The sequence below is a fragment of the Parasteatoda tepidariorum genome, chromosome 1 (assembly GCF_982258835.1).
Source record: "Parasteatoda tepidariorum strain Cologne lab strain chromosome 1, Ptep-v5.0, whole genome shotgun sequence".
In the NCBI taxonomy this organism is placed as follows: Eukaryota; Metazoa; Arthropoda; class Arachnida; order Araneae; family Theridiidae; genus Parasteatoda; species Parasteatoda tepidariorum.
In genome coordinates this window covers 89,038,478-89,061,435 of record NC_141755.1, presented here as the reverse complement: position 1 = coordinate 89,061,435, position 22,958 = coordinate 89,038,478, and the positions used below count along the sequence as shown (strand labels likewise).

Sequence of the window (22,958 nt, the reverse complement as noted above, 5' to 3'; positions counted from 1 at the left end):
ATTTCTTAGAATTTTGTGACTTTTTTTACAACATATAACTTTTTTTTTATTGTTAATATTTACTAATAACTTGTTATATAACTGTAAATAATATAAAAAATATTAATAATTAATTTTGAATAAATTTCTTTACACATTGGTTATTCTTTCACAATCCAGTCATTTTGACTGCTTTTGGGTACATAACTAAGTTTCGGTCTTTCTCGTGTCAACCCACATTTTATTAATCTTCTCGAAAAACAATTGTATATCTGCTACGCAAGAAGTTACGGAGAAAAGAAAATAATTAATTTCTTTCGCCCACAATTATTGCAAATAATTTTTTAACCATTTAATTGTATTTTGTTTCTGAAATAAATAAAAAATCTAAACAAAAGTTAGGAAATTGATATTATTTATTAATGGCACCAAAATGAATCGTTTTCAGAAAATTTTTACCAAATCTGCTTTAAAACACCTTATCACTACCATAAGCATTGTCAGTTTTCCTGCTTCATTCATGATGAGCCGAATTGATGAAGGCTTTAGGTGACCTTACAGTGATTTTTTGTAAATTATTTTTAAAGTTGAATCCATTGACGAAAGAGAGCAAAGGTTACTGATAAAGCTTAAAAATCGTCTATATTTCTTGGTCGCCAGCTTCAAATTTGCTAACTTTATATAATAAATCCCTAACATTTATATAAACTATTCGCATCTATCTGGTGCTTTAATTTGCTGCAAAAATAGAACCTTTTTTTAAGTTTACTTCTCGAATGTTTGTTGCCAAATGTACTTGGAACTATCTTCCACTGCGATAATTCTCAAAAATTAACCCTTAATACCTTTATTCTATGAAATCTGCTGAGCTACGAAAACTTAATGAATGATGTATTGTTAAATTGGACCTAAATAAGATCTTTCCTCCAAAAATCTCAATTTTTTTAAAAATCTCACTTAAAACATTCATCCACAATCATGGTAGTTAATTTAGGATTTGATTATCGATTTTTAAATCGACTGGCAATGTTTATAATGGCAATCAGAACTTTCATCCACTAAGCTTTTCATTTATGGCATTTATTTTATGATTTGGTGAGCGGTATTTAAATCGATTGGTAATGTTCACGATGGCACATAGAACCTTCATAAATTTAGATCTTCAATTAGGGCAATTAATTCATGATTTGATGAACGGTATTTAAATCAATAGGCAATGTTTATATCCCAATAGAAACACCGTTAAAGGATTCCAGTGGCAGTTGTTATGTATGGGCGAAGTGTAAGATGTGATATAAAAATAGCTTCTGAGATTTTTGTTGTGTTTTCTTTCTCGGAGTGGCTAATCGAAGAAGGCGATGCATCGCCATTTGTCGATCTTTCTCTTGGTGTTCTTGAGGGAGTTCGTTGTTCTCCTTATTTTGCATCTGCTTCTCTTCCATTGTTGTGCCGTGCGTCCTTTTATATCGGACCCACGACATGCGAAACTCAGCAGAGCCGATCAATTTGCCAGCTTTCTTTAGAAAACTTTGCTACTCAAAAGATGCCAGACAGGTTCTTTTTTATGCCGTCAAGGCATTTGAAATTTCTTAAAGAATAACGTTCAATTTAAGGGAGAAAATTTTTTTTTATAAAAAGGGAGAGAAAAAAACAAACTTGAACGATATTACGCTGTTGGCCGTTATCTGTCATTTTCATATTTAAAATAATGTGTTGAAATTATGTAACTTTTATGTGATTTTAAAGCTTAAGTATAGCTAGAAATTTAAAACTGGAAATTTGCTATTATGATTGTAAGCTAAATACTGAGGTGTCAACTCAATTGTCAACTGAGGTGTCAACTCAATTTCTTCATAATTGGCATTCGATCGTAAAAACGATGTTCCAAATGGTGTCATTGATATTCCGAAATGGTATTTTCAAATGAGTTGGAGTTCCGAATTTGTGGATTCAATCAAATTTTTAAAATTATTTCTTTAAATTCATTGAGATCTCCGACATTGATCTTTCTATACGTCTCCATAATTGACCCGAGTAGCTCCAGTAATATTTTTTCTGATTCATTATTAATAATTTATTGTTATTATTAGAAATAACTTTAAAAAATTGTTCTATATATATTAATAAAATGCACGCAGCATTCTTCCAAGCTATATAATTGAGGCATTATCTTGAAATATTTTTTTTTATATTTATTTATCTTTTTAAGTTTGAAAATAAGCATTTAATATGCATAGTTTAATACAAAATTAAATTTATTTAAATTAAAATATATATCATACAACTATTTTTAAATATTTTGAAACTTATTCTAACTAAAATTTGTATTTTGAAAATTTAAAAATTTTAAGAACTTCTAGCAGCAAAAACAATTTTTTGTTTCAACTTCAAAAAGGTTATTTAATTACTTCGTTTAATTAACTAACTTTATTTAATTAACTAACTTTATTAATTCACTTACATACAATAATAGTTTTTGTAAATAATATTTAAGAATGTGCAGCAATATAATGACAAACCACGTTTTCAAATTGAACGGGAAAGCGTTTGTGATGCAACTCATCATGATTTTATGTAGGCGGTTAGTGTTTATATGCATTGTACTGATATCCACTATAAATTATGAAAACTTACAACTGTTAAGTATTTATCTGGAAACAATACTAAGAACCCGCTAAGTGTAAAAAATATCACATTTGGAATATATGTGGCTTATTATATTGCCACTCGCCCTCTTACAAAAACACTTTTTAGGGCTGCTTTACATAATTTCTGTAATATTTATTCGTATGTTTTGCATTACGTCCCTAAATTTTAAATATGTTTTTAAATGTCTACAAATTGAAAAAAACTAAATGGTAGCATATGTTGTTTTCTGTTTGCTTCATTACTTTTAATATTAAGTGTGTGGAATATTATTGGTAAAATGCTACTGAGTCATTTCTGAGTTATATTTGTTTGAACTAAATGGGCCGCAAATTTAAGATAATCTTTGCATTATTGTCTAAGCATCTTTATCTCATCCAGATTGTCTTCTTACTTTGTGCATTCTATTACAGTTGTGTGAGGTCTGCTTCAAAATGGCCATTTTTGTACACAATCGCCCCAAATCTGTTTGTTATAATAACATTTATTACCTTCATTAAAATGGACACTATTAAATTATTTATGCTGCATTTTATCTCATTTTACACTCCCAGTTAAAGTAAAATAGCTTCATACGGCCTCAAAATTGTGCAACTGCCCCAAGATAGTAAATATTTCTGCTTCAAAATGTCCATTTTTGTATACAATCACACCAAATCTGCTTGTTGTAATAAAATTCATTACCTTCACTAAACTGGACACTACCAAATTATTTATGCTGCATTTTATCAAATAGCTTCAAACGGCCTTAAAGTTCCGCAACTGCCCCAAAGAAAGTAAAAATTTCTCTTTCGAATCGTTCTAAGACTAAGTGCCCTCAAATTATTTCAAAAATATCTCTGAAACAAACACTGTTCCAGTCGAAATTAATTCTGTTATGCCTACTTCGCCAAATTTCTAGTGATCTTCAATAACTTTATTGTTATGCGCCGCTAGAAGCACCTGGCATACCGATTTCTTTTTGTCCTTTCCATAAGCAAGAGGAATAATAATAATAATAAAAAAAAAGAAACTGCTATGGAAGGTGCTGGCGAGCGTATCGCCAAATGCGTTTACCTCCTCACTCTTTTGGCAACCCTGCATACGCTCGTCCTCTTCCAAGCTCCCACTCCATCCAGTCGAGATTCATCCACTCATCGCAATGGATTACATGTTGTCACGCTGTGCAGTGTCATGATGTGCTGTAATTGTTGTGTGAATTAAACAAAAAGTTGTGCGCCGGTATGCCTTGGATTCATGGATTCTTTTGGTGTGTTTATGCATCGAAATGTTCGACGCCGACCGTGATTTAGTCAAGCTCTTTGTGGATTTTATTTTTCAGACGTGGATTGTTTTACTGCTCTCGTTGTTATTATTATTTTGTTTGTGATGGAAAGGCGAAGCGGTGCGGAACGCGATGTACCGCCCTGCCCTTCCGGTCTGCTGCCGGACATGTCAAGTGACGGAAGGACCTGCTGCAACAGTACTTACGACGAAGTGAGGTGGAGATGCCGGACTCTATGTAAGTTTTTTCTCATTTGCAATGTGTGTCTGTACACGATGCTTTGCTAAACGGTCACGATCATGAGATGTTAATAATGGTATTGCGACATTTTCCTGTCCGAACATGAATGGATGGGTTCTGACAAACAAATGACTTAGATTTATTGCACAATGCGGCTTTTTTGTCGCATTGTGTATGACCACATTACCATTTAGACTATGATTATTTCATTTTGTTTGAAATCAATGATTTTTTTTTTGTGTGAAATTCTTGAAATTCAATTTATTTATATTTATAAATAAAACGAATATTTAATTTTTGTATTGTTACCTAACACACTTCTGTTAATGGATTCTGTTAATTAATTTAAAAATATTAACGTAATTAATTGATCAAATTAATTTGAAAATATTTTTAAAGTGTTATCTAGAGAAATTAATTGTGAAATTTTTTAACGTACTTTTATTACGTCTTGCTGTTTTTAATTATATTTACTAAAATTTGATTTTTAGAGAAATACTAATATTCACCATTGGTCTTCTCTAATGTCTTCCTATCGATATATTACATACTTTTTTTTTGTATCTATATTTTCTGAGAAAATTAAAAATAAATTGTTTGTCTTGAATATTTTAATTAATAATTTCAGTCTCTAAAGAATTCTAGGTACATATTAATATAGGGATAAAATATTAATAGGACCTAAACCATTTTGGATAATAGGACACCGGTGTTCCGTTTATATATATTTTTTCTGAAGCTCTTAATTACAAGAAAAAATGTATTTTGCTGTTTCTTAATTATGAAAAAGCAGTCAAATGGTTATTAAAAATATATTTTAAATTATGAAAATTATATTTGTACTAAAATATAAAAATAAACAAAAAAAAGTTGTTGGATTTTTTTTTTTTCATTCACGTGTATGATATTTAAAATATCCCATTTTACATTTAGAACTAAGAAAATGTATGTGTTCAAATTTTCAGAAACATTTTGCTTATTTTAAAATTTGTATTTTTCAACAAAAACTTAAATTAAAATTTATATTATTTGCTTATTCAAATACTTAAATGCATAAAAGTTCGCAGCATTTTGCAAAATTTTCAACCCATGTAACATTAAATAAATAAATAAAAAATTATTCCAGAGGAAGTTAAAACATTTTAATAAGCAATTGTGTTTTGATACAAATCTTTTAAATTCTTATTGCCATTTCATTATGCCCATTTGTTACTGATTTCTACTGATATTTTACAATAAGAAAACTATATATTCCATAGTGTTTCTATGAGAAATAAGTTAAAAAGAACTTTCATTTTCTCACAGCTTGTAAACAGTTGCTGTAGAAAGAATTGTTACCTAAAAAGTGCACTAGTATACATTATTTTGTTTCAAAATCATTGCTAACCATAATATAAGAATAATGAAAGAAAAATGGATTTTTTTCATTGTTAATTAGATTAAAAAATAACTTAATTTTTAAATAAAAATAATTTTTTCTTACTCAAACGACTTTATAAAAAGTGGAATTTTTTAAATCGTTTTATATTAAATACCTATTGCAACCCGGGAAGAAGTGAAGTGATTAGTCTAACCATGTGGTTCGAATTAGTTTTAATTGGATACCTGTAAGCGACGTCGAGCGTATGTGTCTAACCTGATTGGCTTCTGAATCGAGAAATTGACCTACAATAACGTCGCTTGCAGGTATCAAGTTTTGAACTTTGGTTCTTGAATAAAACTAGACAAAAGATAAATTTTTTGCCACCAAATTGTCAACAAGTAATAGTCTGCAAGTTTTGTAAACTTTGAAAATGAGACCCAAATATTCGATTATTAGATTCGCAATTAATTGTCGAATGAAGAGCTTTAGTTGATATGGAGCAACACATAAAACCAAAGAGCCGCTTTAGCATAGTGATTATTTAGAGTACATTATGCTAAATGTAATCATCCGACTGTTTAATATTAACTTGAAATGAAACATTATCGAAGATTATTATCCTGATTTTCATTTGAAAATGAATATTCGAATATTATGGATGTTCGAAGTGTTTAGACTCTTCTTTAAGAATTCCGGAAGTCAATGTCCAAAGAGAATACAAAGGATCATCAATTTTTTGTATAAGAAAAAAAAATCATGTCTTGTGTTAATATTGATAGCGCGTCGTGAACTCAGGGTCCAACCATTGAACCTTATAATCCAGAGCCTCCCGTTTTCTTCTAGGAAAGAAGGAAGAAAGCGATGTTAGAAATCACGTGACTGGGATGATCTCTGCTCCATTGATGCTTGTCTTGTTCCCCTATCAAATCTTCGATTGTTTTCTTTTAAGGTTCTTTTTTCTTTCTTGTCCGATGCCTTTTTTGTTTTTGCTTTTTATGACGATAGCACGTGCTTCTGTTTCAAATAGGTGTGTATCAGGAATAATGATCTCTCTTAAAAAAGTTTTTATTTTTATGTTGCGGAAAGAAAAGGGATTCAAAGTGTCTAATCGATTATTCCGATCTCATTTTTATGTGTCGAACACGTGGAAGGGATTTACCCTTCTCTTTCTCCACACACTCAGTAAAATGTTCAATGAAAACATTGTATCTATTATGTATTTTTTTCCTCACTCCTTTATCTACTCAATAATTTTTAGTTTTTAAATCTTTTGAAATGAATAAGCCTGTTGTTAAAATTTTTGTTGTATTTATACAAATCATATGTAATTTGTGTACAATTATTTCAAATCATAATTTCTTTTTTGTCAAAAAGCTACAGATTTTTTTAAGTGATATTTTTAGTTTAGTTTATTTTTTGTCTGAAGGTGCAAATTTATAAAAAACGCAATATACATTCATATAAACTTGTCTGCTTCTTTCAGAATAACTCTTAAGACCAAATAGTATAAAACCTTAACAATCTCATCATAAACTGAAATGTTATACCTTCTTCCTACCACTCCTCTCGTAGCAGAAAAGTGGGAGTGCTTAGTATTTATTCAAGTGAATTTCAAAAAATCCTGGTTAAGAATATTTTATTCAATTAATTGCATAGAAACTGTGGCTCATGGAGAAAAACCGATTGTAAATTTGAAAACAGGGACTCGAAAATAATTAAGCACCGAACAGGAAAAAAAATTAAAACCAAAATTGTTCCAAAGTTTTTTAAAATCGAATTTACCTTTTTTATGAATTTTCACTGTAAATAAAATGAAATGAAGGGTAAATTCAGTTACACTTTAACATAGGCAAGCGCTTTATAAAGGCATGCAAATTGGGAAAAAATCTTAAAATATTGTTTGTTTTAATTATGAAGTAGCACCAAATGTTGTCCATTATATTCCACGCTGCATCTAACAACATTAATTAAAAGCATAAGTCGAACCATTTTACCATTATGCTATTTTTCAACCAAAAAGAACATTTTAATTTATATTTTATTATAAATTCTACTTTCCTAGTAATTTTTAGCTTAGATGTATTATAAGCGTTAATTTGTTGTCATTTTGTTTAAGCTCTTTCCCTTGCAACAATAAATGCAAGCTAACGGCCGTGAGAAATTTTATCGTGCCTCCTATCTAAAATAAAAGAATTATCAATCTTATTCTCCTGTTTGATTTAGGTTTCATTCTTATCAGTGATAAGAGTTAAAATAAAATGTGGTTCTTTTCTTTTTTTTTAGGACTTATTTTTTTACACGAGAAATTATTTTATGTATCAATTTCAGTTAACGTTATTACAAAATAGCTTTAAGTTGAAAGCTCTAGTTTTAAATTTTTCTTTTGAAATAAAATAATAGTCACTGGTCTATAAGACCAACAACTGAAAGTAATAAATAGACCATACACGTTTTCTCTGGTGCATTTACATGTACGTATTTATGACTTTTTTTTAAAAACATTAATGAAATGAATTTAATGAAAAATTACAATACAAAGAATGCGTAATGTTTACTATTTTCATGAAATATACTATTTTGTGGCAATAACAGACCATCAAAACTCGAAAAGTGTACTATTCCTGTACATTGATTGTTAGACCGGATGACCACCAATGGTAATTTTAAAGTGGTCTGAGGCAAATTTTACAGATCTCGGACCACCGTTAAATTCTAGCTTTACTTATACAGCTGCCTTATAGGTTTTCATTTAATTCAATTAAAAAAAAAATTATGAAATTAAAAAAAAATTATTTTCTCTCCGATTTTGTTTAAAAACGTTACGCATTGTTTAAAATCTGTTCTGATTTTTTCCACCCAAAATTTAGAACTCCAGGTGCTCGCAATCATCGCTACCATTTAATTCCCTCTTTATATAGTGTCGCTGTACATATTACGCTACTTAGGTTAAGGGATGACCTATTTTTTGTGCCTTCATGGCAGCCGGCTTTACACAGCATTCCTCAACCGCCTAGACGCAATTTTTTTTTTCTGGAAAGAATCTCCTCTAAGTGAATCACTCGATTTCGAAATAGAAAGTTTTCAACGTATTACTCTGATATTTTGAACTACGGCGATATTTATTTTTCTCCTCTTTGTCAATTTGAATTTAGGCTCATAGAAAGATTAACTTCTTTTTTTTTTAGCCCTCTGTAAGCCCATCGATAATCATCTTCGGCCTGTGTGATGAAATTGATTTATAGATTGTTCCAGGTGGCTAGGGAACAATTTAAAGGTTCGTTGATCTGCTCTGTTTGTAGTGGATCGATAACTTCCCTGATTGCGCACGCTTTTACTAGGCAATATTGGCACACTTAGGACAAATCTTTAATGTATATAAATGAATGGCCGAAATCGAGAGAATGTCGACTTTCACCGGTGAATGTCAACAATCACATAGTCGCTTTGGTGAAATGTTTGTTATATCTGATTTGATTTTAATTTATTCGTTGATATTATTATATTTATACGATATTTTAATATCTGCTGCAGATAGATTTGGAGAAACATCACTGTTAAGAGTACCGGCCATTGGCACTTAACTAGCATATCTTTCGGACATTTACCAAAGCGAATGTGTGATTGTCAACATTCACCCATGGAAGTCAACAACCACCAATTTCGGTCATTCACAGTAACATATAGACTTGTTTCTAGATGGGAAAATGTCTCTTTTAAATCACCAGTCGATTTTTTTTCTTCTTTTGATGTAAAGAGCCCTATTAACAAATATCTGTAAACTTGCCTTCTCTGCATTGGACATAGGTGATATGAGACCATTAATATATCGCATAAATTTGTTTTTGACCAATTAGTATTGCTTCCTCCCCTTGCCAGCAAATATAAGCAAATTTCTACCCCCATGCTTACGTATGTAATTCTCAACAACCCTCCTTTTGTTTTTTGCTTGAAATTTGAATTTTACTGTAGTGATCTAATTTTAAGATTTTTAGGACTAAATTCAAATATAAGATGTTACTTTGCAAAAATACAAAATTTACGTTTTAGTTCATTCTTTCTTCTTCTTTTTTTTATTTATTTATTTTTAATTTTACACATCTTGAGGGAAAAAAATTTCTTGAAATTTTTTCTAGTGTAATTTTTCTTAACATTTTGTTACATCCTCTTTTCGTGTTTTGTTTTTTAAATTGAAAATAATGGGATCTCAGGGTCTTGCTCATACTTATACCCTCATTTTAAGCCAATCACAAACACCCTCACCCCTTACTGTGTGCTTACGTAATATTGGAACGTCTTCTACGGAATCTATTAGCACTTTTATTGTTTTTTCGTGCTTTAAGTAATTGAACTATTTATGTAAATTTTTAATGCTATAACTTTTTAAAAAATGTTTTAATATTTAAAAATATTCGCTTTTTGTACCGCAATCAGTTTAAAACGGTTACTTGGTCATATTCGTTTTTTAATATGACTTAACTAATTCGTTTTTGCAAAGTTACAGAAATATTACTATGGTTTTTCTTGCATTAATTCTTCAAGTATTTTTTTACCTCTCCCCTCCCCTTTGATATTGCTTCAAATTTTCGAATCACTTTTAGACACTTTTCATCAATCACCACTAGGTTAATTCTTGTACGGTTTCAGTTTACAGCGCTCTCTTGTATCTAATAAACAGTAAATAATATACTACCGTTCTACACAGTTTATTACAACTGAGTCAAGAAGATTTGCATTTGCGCTAGATAAATTTATCGCTGATGAAATCAACCTATGGAAACTATAGGATGTTAGTTTTACTGATATGTGATTGGGAAATATATTCTCCAAGAATTAAAGTGCTTTTTTTTATTTTTTATTTCCTTCCATTCTTACACTTCACCCTTTTTAAATTATCTCAAGAGCAGTCAGTACATGTGAGACGGAATTGTTTAAACAATGTTTCAGGCTATTAATCAAATACCTTCTTGTCGGTTATCTACCTTAACTGTAGTCTTTTTACTCTTTCTCTTTTCTAAGAAAACTACTCCACAACATTTGTATCGTGTCTACCTTTTTATTTTTTTTAAATATTTTTTTTAAATTGGTTATAATTTTTTTTTTTTAAATAATTTATGGATAAATTCTGAAATATTTTTAGGAAAAAAATGGTTTATGTTAGTGGTTATAGTTTATGCCGAGTTGAGTGTTGAAAAATAAGTGATTTGCATAAAATTTCTCGAAATCTGTACCACATTTAAAGAACTTTTGTTAAATATCTTGTTAAATTACGTTGTGAAAGGAACTATCAAATTTCCGGGATTTCGAACATGTAGTCTATTATGCGGATGAAAGAGACTCAGAAAATTAATAAGTTTCCTTTAAGAGTAAACGGTGAACTAATGTGTACATTTTTATTTAAGATTGTGAAATAAAAATTTTATTTCAAAAATTTATATGTGAAAAATTTAAATGTTAACATATAAGTTTTTTTTTCTTCTTTTTTTTCGAAGTTTTTTTTATATTTTTTATTTAAAACCCTGTAACTGAATTTCGATGAAAACAACGTTTGAAATCACAAATGGTAAAAAAATTTTTTTTAAAAATATAATCATTTTGGGGTTAAATTGGTACAATTTTATTAGTAGGATAAATGATTTTATCTGACAGAGATTATGTTATAGGTTAAGGAGATAAATATGCAGTTAAAAGATAAAATGACAGAAGGTAGAAAATTAATGATTTCTCAATATTTGACAAATGGTGTCTTTTTTTTAATAAAAATTTTACCATCTGTGATTTTAAAAGTTGTACTTAATGAAATTTACAAAGGATTACTCTCTTAATTTTACCTTTAACAGAAATTAAACTGAATTAATCGACATTATACTTTAAGTTCAAAATTGAATTTTTAGAAGTTCAAAAACCTTTGTAAAAGTTGGCTGTAAATTTTTAATTTAATAAAAAAATCTCTCTATATATATGAAAATAATTTTTCTTAACTCTCATTAAATAAAATGCATTATTTTACAACTAATGCTCTTAAATATAATGAAAGATAATTTATGTTGTTCAACTTTGGAATCATATTTATTTAATGAATTTCTTTTGTTTTTTTCAATACATTTGTGGAATTTCTAAGGTCATTGTTTGTCTGTTACGAAAGCTTCCTTGTAATCATAATTATTCAAAAAAAATTTTATTAATTATAGAATAATTTGTATGGTTTACAAGGTCATTGTTTGTCTGCTAAGAAAGTTTCTTTGTAATCATAATTATGTCTGAATTTCTTTTGTTAATTAAGTAAACATTTGTTATGGTTTATAGGTCATTGTTTGTCTGTTACGCAAGCTTCCTTTTAATCATAATTATTTAACGAATTTGACTTTTTTATAAATACATTTGTTTTCTAAGTTTTGTCTCTTACTTTATCTTCTTTGTAATTATTCAACGAATTTTTTTTTTTTTTCATTTATCACTTCATTTGTGCAGTATTTGAGGGCTCTCACTAAAAGTAATCATTAATTTTTCTGTGCTTTTTTAACCAAATTACACCATTTTCTCTTCTATATTTGTTAATTTAGTTACGATAGAATTGTTATTTAGTGTTTCACGAAATGTATTAAAATTTTCCTAAATATTCTCTCTTTCCGTTCAGCAACGATCTCTTTTAAATTTCTTCAAGGTTTCGTAAAAGTTGTTTTCCCCAAAAATCGTCTCAATGCCTCTATTTAGTTAGATATATAGTATTTTTCTTCTCGTAAACTAAGAGTCAATGCTAGTTAGTTCTTTTTTTTTCAACTCTCCACTGTTGATGCATTTAGTCTGGATTTAGCTCCTTGGCTGCCACTACTGCTTGGCTTGCTAACTGACATTTTCTTCTTTTTCTTCTAGTTTTTCTTTCTGTCTAGAATTTTTTAGGTCTATCCCGCCGTCTGATAAGGGTGCCACCTTGACTACTTTGTTTCAATATACACACTTTTTTTTTATCTTTTTAATAACGCATTTACTACGTTCTTTAACGGAATTAGTTTTAAAAAAAGGGGAAAAAGAAGCAAAAACAGTGTTTTAATCTTTGATTATTAGTTGAGAATGTAAAATATATAATTGTACTGAGTTAAAATACATTTTAATTACACTTGAGTACATGTGTTCGAACTTAAAATTAGAAGTATTTTCTTAGAGATATGGCAATCGCACTTCATTTAAAGCTTTATGGATGTTAAGTATCAATTTTTATATTCATTTTTTTTTTTTCATTTTAAAAAATTAAGAAATAATAGTAAGTAAAATGACAGGTTTTCAATTTTGAATTTTACAATTGTGAACGATTTTGGCACGTTTTCGTAATTTTTTTTTTTTTTTTTTTTTTAAGTGTTTTGAAAAATAAGTGATTTTGAAATATGAAACTTGAATCATTCGAAAAATTTTAGAGGTAATTATGTTTCATTATAAAGACTACTTAAGATAACTTAATAAAGCTAAGATTTAAGATAACTTAATAAGAAAGATTATAAAGATAACTTAATAAAACTAAGATTTAAATACCTAAAATTTGATATGTATAAGCTATTTCAGCAGATCCTCTGGTTTTAACAAATTAAAACGACAAATCTGGTTGACGACAAATTAAAATAGGCGATATAATTTGATATGGGCGAAATATCTCTGCGTTTGTGGGGATAATTGTAGGTAGTTTTTAGTTCCTTTAAAAAGTCCTCCAAGAAGGCAAATGTCTCCCAATATTTGATCCAGGAGTTCCCTTGTCTTCTGGATTGGGTTCAAAATTACAAGGCTACGGAGTTGAACATTAGTAGTCGTAAGCCCAAAACATTGAGTCGGCTGTTCAACAACGGTTATAAAATAAAAAATTTGTTAAAGCTTTTATTACTAACAAAATGTATTTTTGGAAATTTAGAATGAGTTAATCATTTCTGAGAAATTAGAATATGTTTTGGAATTTTTTTTAATGTTTTATTTAATTATGTGTCATAATTTTTAATTTATTTTTAATGTTATTTTAGGTCAAAAGTGGCTGGAAGAGTCGGCTTTCCGCATTCTAGTTTTAATGCAACACCCTATGTTACTACTGGTGCTATACACTCTTGCTATCTTAAGGATAGCTGGTAAGTTCACATTTGACATTCTTTTTATTTTAAACACAAGAAATTATTTTATAAATAGTTTTTTTATTATAAGGATAGACTATCCTTATCTTGAACTATCCTTAAACTTGAACTATCCTGGATAGTTCAAGTTTACCTGTCATATTCAATTTCATTTAATGTTGTGCTTTGATTTTATGATTTTAATTTTTGTATAGCGGCCGTAAAATTATTTCTCTATCCCTTAAAAATATTTCGCTTATTATAATTTATTCAAAAGTTTCAAATAGGGCTATAGATAATAAGTATTTCGATTTTGCGGTATTTATAAAATGGTTGTTTTAAAATATTATTTTTCTCCCTTTTTTCTTTAAAAAATAATTATAATAATAAAAATAATTATGCTTGATAAAAATTATTATAAATGAAAATTATTATAATAAATATAATATAATATTAAAATGTAATATAATATAAAAATAATAATAAGTAAAGTAAATTTGTTGAGTTAAAATTATTTTACGCCAGTATTTCAAAAGTTTTCAGTGAAAACAAATAAATTTTTGTTTACTTATCTACGTTATTTTTATTTATGTATTTTTGTAAATGAAATCTTTGTCTGTTTTGTAATATTGAATAAGAAATAGGCAATCTTATTTTGAATTAAAGAAGTAGCTGCATAAACATTTAAAAAAAAAAATGGCGAGGGGAAGAGTTTGTCTTGATATAACCTTCTTGGAAGAGGGGTTTTATAAAAGCAAGGTTATGCATTGCTAGAACTCCCCATTTCAAACAGGCATGAAGCATTAATTACCATGTATGAAACTGCTAAAAAAAAAGGACATAGTCCCCCCAAAGGAGAAAAAAAATCTCGGAGTAAATCTTTGCTTGTTTGAACTTGCTGGTAAGAGGGAGACTTTTACTATAAAAAAAGTGTTATAAAAGCTCGCAGCGGCACGCGTAATCCACGCGAGTCTACTTTTTATATTTTACTTCGAAGTTTTATTTCTTTTTTTTTTTTTATTCTTTGAGTGCGGATTTTTTTTCTTTAAAGTCGGGTCGGTCTGCCAGCTGTCGCACGAAAGTCAGTCAGGTAGGAGGCTGCTGATCACGATTATGATGATGATGATGAGTGCAGCCATATGGACTTCGGAGTTCGTCCTTTTGCCCCGTTTTCCTCCTGTTCATTTCGCGTCATTGGGGGGTTGATAGAAAAATAAGTTTTGTCAGACGTTTTTCTTGTGATATTAAGCTGTTGTTTAATTTGCATTGTGTTGAGGTTTAAAAAAAAAAGTTTTGACAAGACGCCGTTACTTAATTGCCGAGCAACATTTATAAGAGTATTCGAATATTACTTTCAAATCTTTAAACCTAACTATATTTTTTCTTCAATTTTTCAGTGGTATGCCGCATGAAAAATGCCATAAATGTGAACTTTGTATTTCTTTCCATGGTTTATCCCCTTTTCTTATGAAGATGAAAGTTTTTTTTTTTTTTTTAAACCTTTAAATAGGCTAAATTCAAATTTTTTACTTCAATCAAAAGAGATTTTAATATGATTTAAATGACATGAGTTTGAAAACCTTTTATTATATTAGGCAACTTCTATTATCCCATGTGGTGATTATTAAACTTTGTATTTATAATATATATTCTTTTTTATAAAAAAAAAAATAAAAAAAAAGCTTATTCTAAATATTGATAGTTTTGGAAACATTTAACTATTTTAGAAATAATACTTTCCAGAAATAGTGTCTTTTTGCCCAATGTTCAAGAGTTTTCAGGGGTCTGTCCAAGCCAAATTTACTACCGTTCAGCGGTACCTTCACAAATTCAACTTCAGGAAAAACGGTACTTTTTCTTCAAAAAAAAATTTTTGAGTCTCGTAAGAAACTATAATTCATATTTTTACCATATTTTTGTGTTGATTTTTCAATATAATTTTTAATTTTCACAAAATAGGTACCTCTCAGAAAAACCTAGACAGACCCCTGGTTTTAATTACTATGGAAGCATAATTTATCTATATGTTTTGCAACCACTTTCATTTATTTATTTAATCCAATAAACAAATTAATTTGCCTAAAAAAGTATGATATAGCTGCTTTTTTGGAGAGGTGGGGGTACAAATATTAATTATATTTTGTGTTTGTATGAAACTAAAAGCCATTCCTATTTTTTCTGTGCCTTTTTTCTCGCACATTTTTTTCTGTGTCAAGTTTTATTACTGTCAGAGGGTTACCCTTCTTTTGAAAAACACTGGTCAAACAGCCAAGATCCGTAATATCGCTTGAACACAGTTTGTTTTCATGTGTGATTAATATTGTTTAATTGTGTGACTGCGCTGTACAACACTTTCTGGCTTTTTTTGCTATTTAACTACACGTTGCATTCATTCATCCGTTTTATAAATTAATAATTTTTGTTTTCTTTTTTTATAAATTTATAAATGAAACTACTAAATTTATTTATTATTTAATTATAGACGGGAACAGAAATGTATATTTTTTTAAACGCATCTTATCAGACTTTATCGAAAGTGAAAATGAAGTAAGTTAGGAGGATAAAGATGAAAGGGGGGATTCGAAATTGGATCCTGACCCTATCATTTTCCTTTTTCCTCTGCAGTCCCCTATCTTTTTTTCTTCTGCTTCTCCTCTCCCTCTTCTCATCTTCTTTTTTCCCCTCTCCCCTTTCCTTATCAAAAAGAAGAAGGAGAAAAAAAAGTGTTACTTCTTAACACTGTTACTTTGCCTCCAGAAAAAAAATATGAACTTCATATTTTTTCTTCTTCTATTAATGCACTATAATAGGAATCTCGAATCTAGAGAGGAGAACGAAAAAAAAAATAGTACTAGGCACTTTAACAGCCGTGACTGCTTTCTATATATATATATATATATATATATATATATATATATATATATATATATATATATATATATATATATATATAAGACACATATAAAGAATAATTTTTATCTTAGGATAATTATTCCTTATTCAGAAATATCGCATTTATAGCAATAGATGTGTCTTGATAACGACTATTTGCTTTTACCATTCTTGTTTCTCTACCATTTAGTATTTTATTTTATTCATGTTAATTTGTATATATATATATATATATATATATATATATATATATATATATATATATATATATATATATATAAGACACATATAAAGAATAATTTTTATCTTAGGATAATTATTCCTTATTCAGAAATATCGCATTTATAGCAATAGATGTGTCTTGATAACGACTATTTGCTTTTACCATTCTTGTTTCTCTACCATTTAGTATTTTATTTTATTCATGTTAATTTGTATATATATATATATATATATATATATATATATATATATATATATATATATATATATATATATATATATATATATAAGACACATATAAAGAATAATTTTTATCTTAGGATAATTATTCCTTATTCAGAAATATCGCATTTATAGCAATAGATGTGTCTTGATAACGACTATTTGCTTTTACCATTCTTGTTTCTCTACCATTTAGTATTTTATTTTATTCATGTTAATTTGTATATATATATATATATATATATATATATATATATATATATATATATATATATATATATATATATATATATATATATATATATACAGCCAAACCCCGATTTAACGAGTTCATAGGGACCGAAAATATTCGCTAAATCGAGGATAATTCGTTATATCGAGGACAAAATAAAAATAAAAAATTTATAAACCTTATGAAATATCCGAACATTTCCAATGAGCAAATACACAAAAAAGTAGAATTCTTATACTTTTTATTCAGGAACTTAAAATGCAGCGAGTGATTACGCGCTGATTAATTTGAAATTTTAGAGCATTTCGTGAGTAAGATTTAATTATTTAAAAAGTTCTTTTACAACGTCATGGAGAGAAGAAAATACTCCTTCATTTACATCTTTGCTGCATTATGTAAGTTTTCACTGTTTCCAGACCGTGCGAGGCATCAGAAAAAGTAACAGTTTTCACTGGAGATTCATATTGACATCGACTTCTGCGTCAAAATCGCTATTCATTGTTTCTTATAAATTTACTTAATTAACTTCATAAAATTCGTTAAATCTCGAAATTCGGTAAATAGGGGTTTGTTATACCGCGGTTTGACTGTATATATGTATAGCACAATAAAGGCAAAAAGGATAAAAGAAGAAAGAAAAAAGACGAAAATTAATAAGTTTTATTTACTGTGCATAAACTGCAATATATAGAACTCATAAAATAAGTTACAAAATATAGAGAAAACATAAAGATTAATGAAATAGAGAAAACATAAAGATTAAGAAGAGAGAAAACATATAGATTAAGAGAAAACATAAAGATTATGAATTAAAAAAAATTAATATAAAATATTTTTTTAAATATTTTTAAAAATTCTTTTTAAATATTTAAAAGAAATATTTTATTTTAATAATTTTTCTTCTTCTTTCTTCACTAATATGTATATTTATTTTCGCTAAGATAATCCCTTTTGAAACTATATTTCATATACATCTATACATGGGCTGAATTTTTGTACGTTGTTATGAACTTTGGTTGAACCTTAATATCGTTTACATTAGTGAATCTTATGCCTCAAATTGCACCATATTTCTTTTTAAACTGAGTCATATAGTATCTTGCAATCAAGTTAATAAATAGTATCATTGAATTTAGCGCCTTATTTCTGTTTAAATTGAGTCATAGTATTGTGTAAACAAGTTTATAAATAATATGACTGAACTTAGTATAATAAGGAAGCAGAATATTTGCTTAGGATTGGAGCTCAAGGTATCGATACATTAGTTAAACATTGATTCCGTATTTTCTTTCGATGAAAAATTTTTTTAAAAGAAAAATTAGTGACTAATTGTTTTCGTTTTATGAACAACTTGTTACTTACAACTAGTACGTAGGACTCAATTAATAATAATTCATGTTTTTTTCGTCCATAAATGGAATTTAACGCTTTTTGAATTACCGTTTATTAGTCTCATGTTATAAATGGGTCATTTAGTTTTAGATCGTTTAGTTAATTTAGATCGTATAGTTTTTCGTTCCACTTTCAATCTAAAATAAACTTACCTAGATATTTGAGTGTAAACGAATGAGTTTTAATTTAAAATTTTTTTTTTTTAATTATCATATAAATGGAAAAAGGTATATTTTAGACTGGACTAATTTTGATACAGAGTTGGTTTTCGTGAAAAGTGTATAGTAATAGGATAGGATTTCATTCAATAACAATAGGATTTCTATTTAATTTGCTATTTATTATCAAAATAAATAAATGCATCTAAACTAGTAAACTCTTAATATTTTTACTTATTGTGTTGATTAGGAGAGTTTCTTTTTCTAGTAACGAATTAACTTATACTTTTTTTTTCTTAAATTTTTAAAAAATTTTTAAAACTTCTTTCTTTAATTTATAAAAGAAAAATAACTGTATTTCCTTTTGCATTTCGGGTTGATGATAAAATTGTTCTTAATTTTTTTTTTTAAATTTCTCAATAAATTTGTAAATTATCAACACGATAACATATTTGATCGACACGACATTATTATCGATAATAACATATTTGATTAATATTGATTTTGTTTGTCATATTATCGCATTCAATATTCGCAATGCTATCCTTGTCGATAGCTATTATATATTCTATATATATCATAATATCATCCCAAGCAGCAATTTTATCTTAGCCACAGTTGAATTCAAAATTGGCTTGATATGGGTTCTTTAAGAATATGCACCGGGGAACCAATATTGGGATGTCTAGATTTTTGTAATATTGGTCCTAGAATGCCCTATATAAGGCCTACATTGGTCAATATAGAACCTACATTGGCTAAATAATGGATATAAAATATCGGGGGACTCTGACCATCCTATATAGGACCGATATTGGTTGTACAGTGGCTGTAAAATATCAGCTGAATCGTGAAATTCTATATAGGGCAAATATCGGTAAAATAAAGTCCCTTAGAACCCTTATTGAGCCACGTTTCAGGAATATTGGACCAATGAGGGCCCAAGTTAGGCCTAGGGATCTTACGATGTAGTTTAAAAAATATCGTTAAAGCGTTGTTTAAAAAATATCGTTATAGCTTTGTTTAAAAAAAATGTTTGACCGGCGCACATGTTTATTAACACTAGATTGCCCAAGGAAGTCATTTTGACTGCTTTTTTAATTCCAATCAGAAAAACAATGATGTATATAATGACACAATTTCTTAGAATTTTGTGACTTTTATAATTATTTTTATTGTTGATATTAACTAATAACTTGTTATTATAACTGAAAATAATATCAAAAATTAATTTTAAACAAATTTCTTTATACATTGGTTATTCTTTTACAATGCAGTGATTTTGTCTGCTTTTGGGCAATATAGGTATTTCAGTCTTTCTAGTGTTAAGCATTGACGGACATGTTTTTTTATTTTTTTATTTTAGGTTGGGGGTTGAGTTTGAAACCATTTCTAATAGACACTAAGAAAGCTTCTTATTCTATTTTATTTTTCTTACTTTTTTAAATAAAAAAAAAATCATTTTTTTTGCGCAACTGAAATCGCAGCTTTTTTTGTAGCTTCAAGAGGGGCATATGCGCCACCAAATGTAATGGATTGCGCAGAGAAATGCCGCTGGAGAGAGATGAATTTCATTTCCTGTGGGGGGCTTACAGATGTCGCGTGCCTCGACATGCACTCCGTCCGGAAGGAAAGAGGGGGGTTCGTATCCCCTCACCTCCAAAACACTAGATTTCCTCCTTTATCCTAACGTCTCCCTAACTCCTTGGAAACCTTGAATAAATTTAATAACGATTGCTAAAAAGTATTGACGTTATCCTTTTCATTACGTCTCCCCCCTTTCTTAGGGGGAGGGGGATATGACATTTGAAGTGATGCCGCTGAAAAATGAAGAGGCAAGTCAGGGGTTTAAAGGGGTGAGAGAGAGAGTCGGTTATTTTATGTGGAAAATGACACAAAAAATATGTTTTTCGAGTAATCTGGAATATATATATGTTTTTTTTTATGCTTTGCAAAATTGTTAAAAACGGTATCACTTCCTATAAATTTGTTTGCTAAACGGAAGTGGTGAGGAGTCTGTTAAAAATTTAAATTTTTTTTGTTGACAAACGTGCTCTTTTTTTTTTAGGAATGAAATTAACGATTTTTAAGTGCCCTCTAAGTTTAGGTTTTAAAAAAAAAGTTTTAGAAAAGTGCGAATTTTTTTATACAAATAACCGATAACTGTGAAAATTGGTTTAATTCGATTTTATCAGTTTGAAATAGCTAAAATGTGGTGTTTAGTTTTTGCTAAAAGTACTTAAAATCTGTTACTGCAGAATAATTTTAAGGTATTAAATATTTAATTTGTGTTATCATAAAAATTTAACGTCTTGTACTCAAGATTTTAGTCAATTCAGAAAAAAGAAAAATATTCGCTCCCAATCGGTTCAAAAACTTTTGAGATATTTGCGTGGAACATTCATATCTTCGACGCATAATTAGCACAGGAATAAATTTTTTATGTACTATATAGTAACTGTATTAATTAGTGTGTGTATAAATAATATTTTTGAAAGATATATACTAGCCTAAACCTTAAAAAAAATTGCGTATTCTAGTCTTAAAAGAATCCCTCAAATGGAATCAATGTGTTCAAAATGTACTGAGAAAATGGTACTTAAAAGTGTACTGAGCTGGCATGTTCAATAAGTATCGAATTAAAAAACAATTCCCGCTATCTAAAGTGGATTCCTTAATATTTTGTTACTCATATACGTCTTATAATTACTTTATTTTTTCAATTATTATTATAAATGATTATTGTTCCACAAAGTTACAGTATATAGATATGTGTTTGTGACATTATCAATTAAAAATAGAGCCGTGTTGAAAATATACGTGCTTAGTTCTTTTAATGATAATAGTATTATTAAATTGTAATGCTAGGTCGTATTACAACGTATATATGTTTTAATTTATCTATGCAAATAAAAATTTCTTCGATAGCATGGAATGAATAATACATAATTGAATATTAATACATAATTGAATATTAATTATCTGTCGTCTTTTTTCTTATTTGCATTTTTTTCACTTTTTGCCAAATTTTTTCTGCAATTATGCATACATGCATAATTTCATCAAAATTCAATTATTAGTTTATTCTAAACAGAGTTTTAATTTCTAGCCTTTACATAATCTAGAACTATAAAAAGAATTCTCCCTCTTTTATTACAATTTTTGTTTTCAATTTTAATTTATTTTTTAGTGCATTTACAGTTTAGTTATAATTTTAGTTACATGGTTATATATTATACAATCAGTATTTAATTTTTTTTTCTTCCGTTCACGGAATAATATCTTCGATTTCTGCCTTATATATACTTAGTCTATTCATATTTTGACACATTTCATTAAAAGTAAAAAATAAAAAATAACTACTTCTAATATATTTCTTTATTTTGTAAACAAGTCCTTACTGTCAACATCCTCTCCTTTATAACGGGTTTCAGCTCTTTGTTATACTCCGGAACTTTGGAATATAAGAAAAATGGGTGGGTCGTTCGAACAGCTGAGATTCCCATGTTTTGCAGCTGTGGGCGGGAGATGTGCGGCTAGTCGGAAGTCGGCAACCCCCGCTCTTGAGCCTCCTCCTCAGCATCCCTGCGGATGGTGTATCGCATTCCTCTCTCTCTCTGAAGGAGATCGGACTGTCTTTTTGTCAGCACTCAGCGCAGCAATCAGCGACATTGTTGAGATGTTACTTCCTTTCCTGCTTATCATTCAAAACTCAAACGATGTCTTCTTCTTTTTCTTTTTCTTTTTTTAAATTATCGTTTTTAATGATTCCAATGGTTAGGAAAATCGTTTGCGGTTTTTCTTTCAACTCTTCGTATTTCGACACCCAAATTGGGACTAATAAGAAATAATGTTTTCTATTTTTATTTAATAATTTTTAAAAAAAAATTTTTTAAGTAAATAAAGGCGTGATTTTACACCTACATTACTTGGGTAATTTGATTTGGAAGTTTGTTAAGGGCTTAAATTATCGTTTTTTTTCCCTTTATTTATTTTGAAGTATATCTCATTAATTTTTTAGCACGTACTTTTTACGAATTCTGAGTATAAACTTTGAAGTGCGATCTGGAATAAAAATTTATTTAAAAAATAAATGGGATAAAAATTTATTAAAAGTTAAAAGAAAAATTTTAAATATCAACTTATTAAATTTATATATTTATATTAGAATAAAAAATTAAATAATTATATAGTTATTGAATGCATTAAATTTATTTGTTTGGTTTGATTAATGGATAAATTGGCCACGTCTCTTTTTCATCTG

General features: G+C 28.4%; 1 protein-coding gene across 4 annotated transcripts in view; it reads left to right on the top strand.

Moving 5' to 3' along the window:
- LOC107447537 (uncharacterized) overlaps positions 1-22,958 on the top strand; it is a 108,302-nt gene that overhangs the window by 67,783 nt on the left and 17,561 nt on the right. For 3 of the 4 annotated variants that reach the window (XM_016062466.4, XM_087168649.1, XM_043052245.3), the window contains one exon: positions 13,493-13,594. In XM_016062466.4, the coding sequence (XP_015917952.1) occupies positions 13,493-13,594 (102 nt within the window). Of the gene's footprint in view, positions 1-3,739; positions 4,127-13,492; positions 13,595-22,958 lie in introns of those variants that run through there. The other variant, XM_071179480.2, reaches the window with a different exon arrangement.